The sequence below is a fragment of the Haplochromis burtoni genome, unplaced genomic scaffold (assembly GCF_018398535.1).
Source record: "Haplochromis burtoni strain Fernald_Lab_line unplaced genomic scaffold, NCSU_Asbu1 Contig_151, whole genome shotgun sequence".
NCBI lineage: Eukaryota > Metazoa > Chordata > Actinopteri > Cichliformes > Cichlidae > Haplochromis > Haplochromis burtoni.
This window is the reverse complement of record NW_024582512.1, coordinates 1329925-1340690: the sequence shown is the minus strand read 5'-3', so window position 1 is coordinate 1340690 and position 10766 is coordinate 1329925. Positions and strand designations below refer to the sequence as shown.

The window sequence follows — 10766 nt, the reverse complement described above, 5'->3', positions numbered from 1 at the left end:
TCTCCACTGGGTGGAGCTGTTTCCCAGGAACAGAACCTCACTTTTGCTGCTGGAAAAACTTAAATCCCCATCCATGACTTGAAATATGTACTATTTCCCCCCCAAATTTTCATTTGCTTTGACTGAGAAGAAAAACTATATCTACTAAACAAATATCTGATTCATGCTGATGAAAGACGAGCAGGAAATTGACCTCTTCTTCCTCAGCCCTCAACCTGCTCTCACCAAGACTGAAAAATACAAAAAATAAAATAAAGAACAAAACTCTGCATTACTTGAGAAGTATAATATAATATAATATTTACTGGAATATCCATTCTAACCATATATGCAGTGAATTTGTTTTTAACAAGTCCATTGATTTAAATATGAATTTAAATGCAAACATTGGAGGTAAGCCTTAGATGTACACCATTTCCCTAGAAGGGGTCCATAATCTTCAGGAATGTTCTGGTCTTTGCCACAGATCTCCACTGGGTGGAGCTGTTTCACAGAACTTCTGACGTCACTTGTGAACTGAATGCACTTCATGTCTGATGTGAAAAGCTATTTGTCTACTGATCAAAAAATGTTTGGGTTCATGCTGATATTTTTTAAACACTAGTTCAAATCAATTTTATAATCCAAAACATATTATTAAAATCAAATAACATAAACTCCAAATTCTAAGAATGTGTAGAGAAACAGGTGAACATGTTTCAACCTATAGCCATTACCACATATATCCACTAGGATGGGTTGTTTCTCAAGAGTGCCGAGTTCACTTAATAATTCTTAATAAGAATATGTTTTTGCAAATGTCTTTTGCTAACTTCAAATAGCATGATGTTAGTAATTATCACATGTGCAGTATATAATTGTTGTTAAATTATATGGTGAAATAGTCTGGCTTGTAAAATATTTGCTCAATTTATCAATACTTGGTACATTCTTCATGTTTGTTTGAAGGCTGTAACTTTCATTTGTTTAATAGATTACTGGAAATTGAAAAGCAACACACACACACACACACACACACACACAGAACTTGTGGAAACTAATTGCGCAGTATTTGATTTTTCTTACTTGTGAACTGAATGTTCTGTTGTTCGCTTTGACATCGAGTGTTGTCACATTTTTGGAACAGACAATAAGATTGCATGAACTACTCTGAAACCACCTGGTCTATGAAGTGTTAACTCAGATAAAGCCAGGAGCTCATTCATCAAACCCAGATGGTGTTGAATTAAACAACAGCTTTCAGTCTGAACTACCAAATTCAATTTGTCCTCATTTGTTTCTATTTTTAAAAGCCATAAAGTTTAGAATTTTAGAGCTGGAGAACTTGGATGCATGGATCACAGGACCTCAATAAAACTCCTTCTATCCTCCTCTGTGCTTTTTTTCTTTCTTTCTTTTTAATGTAGGACTTAGAAAGAAAGACACAGAAAACATAGTTAAGCTTTGATAACATTTATTTCTCAACACATGAAGACTGAATGAATATCAATACAAAAACATTTATTTTACATTGGTATCATTTCATATCCATGTTTTCAGGTTTGTCCTGTGTGCTGCTGTGTGTCTCTGTCCTGCTGTCTTCTGCCTGTGAACACACACTCTGCTGTGCTTTGTCCTCTGAGCTCCTCTTGATAGTCAGCTCTCTCTCAGCCTCTTCAACACACGGAGCTTTGGCTGCCTGGATGTGGAGCTTCCCATCTGGAGACAGGTGGCAGGTGATGGCTTGAGGGTTCAGTCCTTCAGGCAGATCAAACTCCTGTCTGAACTCCTGCAGTCTGTAAGAGTACGAGCCTTTCCCGTCCTCCTGCTTCTTCTCTGTCTTGCCACTGACTCTCAGCTTCCTGCCCACCTGCCTGACAGACAGCTCCTCTGGGGAAAAGCCTCGAGTGTCCAGCATCAGAGCAAACTTGTCTCCCTCTTTCTCCAGCTGGACGGCAACTGGCTGCACAGCCATGCTGCTTTGGAAAGGATCTGTCTCCTCCAGGATCCTGTGTTGAAGTTTATCCATCAGCTCCAGACTGCTGCACAGCTCCTGTAGGTTTCTCTGCAGGAGATCCTGCTGGTAGAACAGAGGCTTGATCTCTGGCCACAGACTGCGTACAGGCCAGTAGAAGTCCATGAATGGACTGAGTGCAGACTGGACTCCATGAGAGCACAGCATCTTCAGTGGGTTTAGTGTTGAGTCCTCTTCTTGTGAGATGAAACACTGTTCAGGTGTCTGTTGTCTTCTTGGTGTTGCTTGTCTTGCTTTCTGTCTCAGCAGTGAGACTGTCCCAGTTTATATATACTAAGTGGAGGAGGTCCAGAGTCTTCAGGAATGTTCTGGTCTTTGCCACAGATCTCCACTGGGTGGAGCTGTTTTACAGGATTTATGACATCACTTCTTTTCTGTGAAACTATTTGATTACCGCATGTATTTACTAATGTCCATATAGGCTGCCTCAGTGACAAAAACATGCAAAATATATAAATGTGTAATAAGCGTAAATGCCACATATTTCAGATCTGACATCAAGTTTTTATTGTTTACTTTGATTAAGTAAATATTCAGTTACATTATTTAAATTTTTGTTCAAATGTGATATTTAAAAAAAACACAACCACAAATCCAAAATCCAAGAACGCCTAGATACTCTTTCACGGTAATTGCAGAACATAGTGCAGTTTGATGCATTTATCACATATAACCAATTTGTGGGGCTTTTTCTCAAGAATACTGACTTCAGTTAATGTTCAATGTAGGATCAGAACTGTAAATCTTTAACATACTTTATTAAATTGCTACAGTTGGCTGTTGATAATTATCAGATTTAAAGTATTTATTTATTTATTTATTTTCAGTCTCAGCTCAAATGATCTGACTTGTAAAATGATTGCGTGTATTAGGCGATACTTATTTTGTTCTTCATGTTTCTTTGAATTCTGTAGCACTGCATTTGTAAAATAGGCTTCTGGATATTAAAAAGCACGGCTCACATAGACCTTGTGGAAACTAAATGCACAGTTTTTAATTTTTTTTTAACACCCATCCATCCATCCATCCATCCATCCATCCATCTTCATCCGCTTTGTCCGGGGCCGGGTCGCGGGGGCAGCAGCCTAAGCAAAGAGGCCCAGACCTCCCTCTCCCCAGCCACCTCCTCCAGCTTATCCGGGGGAACACCAAGGCGTTCCCAGGCCAGCCGAGAGATATAATCTCTCCAGCGTGTCCTGGGTCTGCCCCGGGGCCTCCTCCTCCTTTAACACCTGAACTGATAAATGTTTTCTTGTTCACTTTGACATGCAGAGCTGTCATTTGTTGGGAACCAACACAAAATTAAAACTACCCACATGGAGTTAAATATTAAGTGGGTTTTTTTTGGTCTGCACAATCAAATCCCATTTTTATTAATTTCTACAGATTGACAGAAGAAATAAAACGATTAAATATGTCTGCTTTTTTCTTTAAAGAAACAACAATAATGTTTCTACAAGAATATGAATGTCAGACAAAGCCAAAATTAAAAGTAAAGAAAAAAATCAATTGAAATCATTTAATCTGTTCATTACTGTAAGACTGAATAAATATGTGTATCTTTAAATCTGTCAGACAAAAGTATGTTTATCTTGAAGACCAAATGAGCAATGAAATAATAATCATTTCTGAAATATCCCCTTAATTTAATTTAGCATCATGAGTAAATACTCAGAATGAATTTGTTCATTTCCATTAAATTGCTAAAGTGAAGTTGAGATTATATATCCATCACACAGCTTTTGTGTCTGCCGACGGCATACTCCAGCAAAAGAAGGACTTGTTTGCCTGAACAGGTTTACAGTCAGTCGAAGAGCCAACACAGAGAAAGACAGAAAGACTCAAGTACACAGTCATACCTTTGTCAAATTTAGAATCGCCAGTAAAGTTAACTTGCATGTTGTTGTACTGCAGGAGGAAGCAGCTGAACAGATCCGACATAGATTCAGTGAGAAACTACACACATAAAGTCCCGAACCAGCCAGCTGTAGATTCGCTGTTGCTGTGAGGCCAGAGTGAAGAAACTGTGCTAAGTACTGCACCATCATCATGGATACTTTGAAGTATCTTTCTTGGTAATCAGGCTTCCTCCCACAGTCCAAACATGTGCTTCATTATAGATTGCATAATGTGAACATGAATGACATTCATTCTCTCAGCATTAACCCTGTGAAAGACTGGGAACTCTTCCAGGGTTTCACAGGACTTCTGACATCACTCATATGATTTCTTCATTACAAGTTTCACCAGTGATCATAAGAGACTACAAAACTACCAAGCTTAGATTTGAGGGAAGCAATATTCAGTTATGGTGCGAAAGTTAAACTCAATTTTTAGTGGAAATCATTCAATACAGACCAGACTTTTTTTTTTTTTGAAAATCGACGACTTTTCACAAGTCTATGAAGAAAGTATGAAACACCTCGTCTATACATAGGGCCTTTTTATTATTCTTCCAACAGTAATTTGAGGTTTCATCCACTAGATGGCAGGATCTCCTTCCTCATACATGTACTCCCAAAACTTTTGAAATACCTCTGAAATATGTCTTCTATTATACCATATTTGGTATTAAATACTAAGTATAAATACATAAATAAATTTATTTTCCTTGTTATTTTTCAAGTTGTTTGCAGACCTGCTTTGTGATTTCCTGCCTTTTAATTTGCATTTTCCTTTTGTTAAAATAATACTTTCCTACTAGTGGTTTTACAGTTTTATGATTAGAAATGAATAACATAACCATGTGATGTAATGATACACATATAATTGTAACATACTGACTCTAGACTACACAATCCAAGATGTACTCCATGTTTTTTCCAAAGGGTAATTAACATTAAAGCCCTCATCTGGATGTATACTTCTGCACATAGACACAAATTAACAACTGTTTATGCGTCAAACTAAACAATCACACCAACTGAAATATGTAAAGATATATTTTTAATCAATTAATTATTGTCATGCCTTGTAATATGTTGCATTGATAATTTACAGCACTGAATGTTATTTTTGTCAGATTTTCTAATAGCAGTTTATACCTCTCATCTATCCTTACTTATTTTACCTTTCCTAAGAGTATAGAACAAAGACTAATATGATGATGATGCAGAGAAGTAGGGCAGAAACAGCATGGAGCCAGGTTTTAAACCCACAGTCTTTTCAACATCTACTGTGTCTCTCAAGAAAACAAGACGGATGATGAAACCTCGACTGGCAAATACAGCAGTTTGCTGCTCGGGGATATTGTGTCATGGTTGGTGTCAATATTTTTGACAGATAAAGAGAATATATGATTTTTTGGAGTGGGAAAGAGACTTTTTCTTTTTCTTTTTTGTCAAGCATTCACCTTTGGATGAACTCTCAAAAGTGGAGGCAGGATAGAAGTGAGGAGGAGGTGGAGAAGAATGAAAAGTAACAAAAATAGAGGAAGGATGAGGAGGAGGAAGAGGAGGAGAAAGCAAGGCTCCGCTCCAAGTAAATCATCTGCATTGTTCTCCTAATGCTTCTTATACGCACCGACACCCACATATCCTGAAAGTGTCGGGACAGCGCCGCACACACAAAGAGAATCCCAGGCACAAATTCACACTTCCTTGTTACTGTCTTAGTTTGTCCCTCACGGAGATGGTTTTTAATGCACCATAATCCCCCTCGTTCCCTTGAACACATAAAAGACATATCCTTCTATCTGTGTAAGTGGCTCTGACGGCCACCAGCTCATCATAAACACACATGCACACACAAGCGCACACGGCCGCCAGCTCATCAACATGCAGTTATTCCTTTGGCGCGGGATCGCAGGCTGTTAATTGGCTGCCAAGCAGAATGTGTGTGTTTTTGTGTGTGTATGTGTGTTTGTGTCTGTACTGCAGAGCTGGGGTTGCTTAGAAATTCCCGTCACGTCCGGGAGCCTCGATTAAGACGTTGCTCCAGTTTCGAACAGACAGACATGTGGGGAGGAGGGGAAAGAGGTAGAGAGGGGTAGAGGATGCAGCAGGGGGGAGAAAGATGAGAGAACTCCAGAGGAGTGGGAAGAGAGAAAGAGAGGTGATGAGGCGGGACTCGGCAAAGAACAAAAAAAAAAAGAAAAAGGAAGGAGAAGTGAGAGTGAGAGAGAAGAAGTGAAATACTGCAGTGGTCCTGTGTGTGAGACCTAGAGCAGATAACATACACTCTACTGCCTGTCTTATCACTGTGATAGAGTTGCAAAGTAGAAGACAGTATTTTAGGTATGTGCTGTAGAGTTCCAGCAGTGGGAGTCCTGTTCATCTCCTGCAGATACATTGTTAGGTGACTGGCTCACATAGAACTGACAGTCTCCTGGATTAAACAGCAGTGCAACTGTGCTCAAAAAAGGGGGGAAAAATCTGTTTCCACGATGAAAAAGTGACACATACAAGGACATAAGTCAAGCAAGACTGAAAAGGCTCATTTCAGTCAGAAAAAGTAATTCACTTAGTCTCTGTTAGCAGATGAAGTTGTGTTAAGTGCTCTTCACTGAGAGGAAGCTACAGATATCTGATAAAGCATTTAGCAGTTTAAATTAGCTCGCTTTCAGAGTCCGGATCACTTCTGGGTGATGATGACTCTATTACAAAATTGAACTTAGTACGTTTTGCCTTACAGTTCTGTTTGAATGTCATTGTGGGGCGCAAAAACTCAAATGTTTGTTCAATAGTTGGTATCAAAGCTAAGGCTGGTGACCATGCATAGAATATATATATAGTCATGTACAGATATGTTTAGTGCTGGGTGATATGGAAAAAATATTTATCACGATATGAATTATTTTATGTCACGATAACAATATATCACGATATACCACCTGACCTGTGGTCATCTGGAAAGTATGCAGTCTGTAAACAGCAAGCACAGAGGGTGCTGTCTTTGTTAATGAAAGGGATGGTTACGCTCGTGTAGGGCTGTGTATCTCTGCTCGTCCATAGGTCAGTCACCAAGGCATAATGCACGACACTGCAAACATCCTTCTCTACTGAGTTGCGAGGCAACTCAACTTTACTGAAGTGCTTACGACCGGGCATAACGTACCACGGATCAAGGACTTTGATGAGGTCATGAAAGCTGTCCTTCTCAACTACATAAACAGGAGCCATGCCTTTACAAATGTAACGCGAGATGGCTCCTGTGATTTGTTTATGGCGCTGGAACGTTTTCTCATACGGCGTATCTTGTGCGAAAGACTGCTGTATCTTCAGCTGGCTATAGTTTTTCTTTTCCCAACTTGCTCCCATCGTTCCACAACTTGGTTTAGCTCGGATTTTCTGGATTCTTGAGTTTTCTTTTTCGTGGACCTTCTGTAGGTGATAGAAGAGATTTGTTGTGTTGCCATTGGGTGCAGGAATAGTTTTATAGCATAGCTTGCAAATGGGCGTCTTCTTTTTTTTTTTTTTTTTTTTTTATCGGCCTCGATACCACATTTTCTTTTTTTTTTGTGTCCCGTTTGGATCTTTAGCCATCAGAATTGTTGTCAAATGGGCGTCTTCTGCTACGTGTTGGTGCTGTTGAACCCAAAATGTAACCAAATCACAGACATACCCCCTCTTTTTTCGGTAAAAGTGCTTCTTCTTGGGCTGCCTGTGTAGCTGTCTCTTCCTGTTGCATGTCCAGGCATGAAACTGCAACCTGTCGCACGTCCATCGTTTTGAGTTACCGTAAAGCATGACGCAAATCCGGGTGCACATAAAGCAGCACCATGTCTCAAAACCACAAGACGGAGTTTCTTTGCAAAAAATATCCTTTTTTTGACTTTATTTTCTCTTGCATAAAGTTAAGAGTATGTATAGTGAGAAGACAACACTAATATATTTGCCACAGGCTGTTTAATGATATATTTTATGTAATAATTTATAAAATTAGGTTAGAAACGGTAGAAGACAAATGGCATGATAGACACTTTTCTATCGTCCACACGATATATATTGTCATATCGCCCAGCACTAGATATTTTTATGAAGATTAGTACAACAGTGGTATCTTTATCATGATGTCAGGTCACAGTTCATCAGCTAAAGCAAAGCAACCAAAACATTGCTTTCAAAACAAATGCTTGATTATTTCTGAAAGAAAATCTGGAATTCGGAGTGCACAGAAATAGTTTCAGAGCCAAGTGAGTGACAGAGAGAGAAGATTAGGTGAAAAGGGAAATAAGAAAAAAAACAAATACACAAGAAGCCCAAGATTACTAAAAGATATGCTCAGATGCAGAAAGAAGAGAAAGAGCAGGCTGCCCATTATAGATTATAAATGGGCAGATAGATTATAAACTTTTACGACGCTCTAATAAATCCTTGAGAGACTATTGGATGAATCTATGTCACACATATGTACTGAGTCAGTCAGCACATACTGTAACAACACATACACAACACAAGATTTTACTAGACATCCCCTGTTATGTAATCATGCCAAAGAGAGAGAGAGAGAGAGAAACAGAAAGAGGCACTAATCAGACACCACACACTTCTCACAGCTGTCTGTCAGACGCTGACAGGGGCCATGTTGCTCTTTCCAAGCTGTGACATCCAAATGGCTTGTTTTGTTTTTACGTTGACATGTTGGCATTCTTTATTATTCATGCAGTCAGATGGTGGCAGTAGACCACAACAGCTCAGATGCTTTAAAACAGACAAAGCTTTATGTATGATGAGGCTGAGCTGATGAACAGTACGTAAGATCAATTGCCCAAGTTTCCAGTTCCAAAAGGAAAGACACTAACACTGACTCTTATCAAGTAAACCCAGCGAAATCAGATTCTTCTTACTTAATTCATATTCAATTCTATCTTGCCAACTAGCCTCGCTGATTCCCTTTTTAAAGATTTCCCCCTAACAGAGAACAGGGGTTAAGGGCCGTTGTCCTTCTCTGCTGGTGACCTTGATCCTCTCATTTTTTTTTCTATTTGAAAAATAAAATTGACTGCTGCCCTCTCTCTGTGAGGGTGTGTGTATGTGAAGAACTGCAGCCCAAGTGATCTTAACATGCTATCGTGTTTGTTTGATGGAGGATAATTAAATAGGCTATAGAACCCAGCCTGCTCTAATCGCTATCGATTCATTTGCAGCACTCAGACACACAGAAACACACACACTCGGCCAATACCCCAAAGCCTCAGGTCTCTACAAGTAGATGTCTGATACTCCCACATCAGCTATCAGCAGCCTTTCATGTTTCAACGGGCTTATTTAACCTAATCCATATTAGCCTTCATCCTCAGCCCTGTAGTGGGCCAAATCTATACATAACCCTTTAAGGAAAAAGGATTTGTCTGATGAACAAATGACCCTGCAAAAGAGCCATGCTCAGTCCCAAGCATTCTCCATTCTTGAAATCCAGAAATTTAAAGCAAAACCAGACCCCAACGATGTGATCGACACAGAAGATGCGGAAGTTTTATTATTGATAAAATGCTCTCAAATTCCCATTCTCACCCAGTCTGCTTGTGTGGCAGCAAACATTGTCATTGTTAATCCCCAATAATAGAATAGCTGGGATACATTGCAAAGTGTCAATAAAAACAGAAGGCAGAATGTCTCAAAAGGTTGGGACATGGTCACCTTATTTTAGCAACAGAGTGTAAACCTCTGGGAACTGAGGAAACCAGTTGCTAATGTTGTCCTGTTCTTTTGGTGCCCCATCCCAGCATTTTTGAGACTTGATGCTGCCATTAAATTCAGATCAAGGTTTCATACAGAAAAAATTAATTTCCTTTTTTTCATTTCTCTCTGATGATAAAGTGCCTGTTGTGTTTGCCTTTTCAAAGTGCATCATTTAATTTAACACGAGTGTCATAAACCACAACGTGGTTCTTTGCTCCATACAAGCCTTTGTTCTCTACATGTGTGTGCCTTTGTTCTCCATAATGTGTTTTGTTTGTCCGTATCTGTATGACAATGATTAGCGTTGATGGATGATAGTGACCTAATAATTGTGACAAGGACACAACATTAACATTGAAGCTGGGACAATGGTAGTGCAGCTGTGTGGCCACTGCATTATTCAGACAGGATGGCTAACGGAGAAAGAAGGGGAAGGGGAGAAGATGGGAAGTAGGAACAAGAGGAGACAGGAAGGAAGGATGAGAGGAGAAGGAGGGAATGGGAGCAGGGCTAGGTGTGCAGCAATTTAGATATGAAAATAGACTGGTGGAAGGAAGGAGCATAGATACATATAGCTTGTGATAGGGCTAACAGATATTTAAGACCTCAACCAACAAAAAGAAAGGAGATGAAATTGTCTCTGACGACTGTCTATAGTCAAACATCCATCCATTTTCTAACCCTTACATAGGTCTTGGCCACATGGGACAGCAGTCTAAGCAGAGATGTCCAATGTCATGTGTACAATTTTATTCAACATACATCCATTTTTTAACCGCTTAACCAAAGTCACAGAGGAGCAGGATCATTTCCCAGCCAATCACCAGTCCATTACTGGGCCAAGACAGAGAGACAGCCAACCATTCAATGTCACGGTCACAAAGGACAGTTTCCAAATGACGAGTGAGGCAACAATGCTAACCACTTCGACACCTGTCTTAGATACTAGATACTGCTGCAAATATACCACCATTGCTAAGGCCGACAGTGAAACAAAATATAATAATAATGTTCATTGTGACCAAAACTCTATCAGTACACACAAGCCCCCACCAGCCCCACCTACACACACAAACTCATTCCTCACAACCCCTCACCCTCTCTCTCATAACAACTAAAACCACAGGGAC

At 39.6% G+C, this 10766-nt stretch overlaps 1 protein-coding gene across 2 annotated transcripts in view; it reads right to left on the bottom strand.

Moving 5' to 3' along the window:
• LOC121815197 (heat shock protein 30-like) overlaps nt 1-3008 on the bottom strand; it is a 3804-nt gene extending 796 nt beyond the window's left edge. The window contains exon 1 of one of the 2 annotated variants that reach the window (XM_042224812.1): nt 1616-3008. In XM_042224812.1, coding sequence (XP_042080746.1) covers nt 1616-2161 — 546 coding nt within the window. In that variant the 5' untranslated portion in view covers nt 2162-3008. Of the gene's footprint in view, nt 1-6 lie in introns of those variants that run through there. The other variant, XM_042224811.1, reaches the window with a different exon arrangement.
• Nucleotides 3009-10766: the final 7758 nt, after the last annotated feature.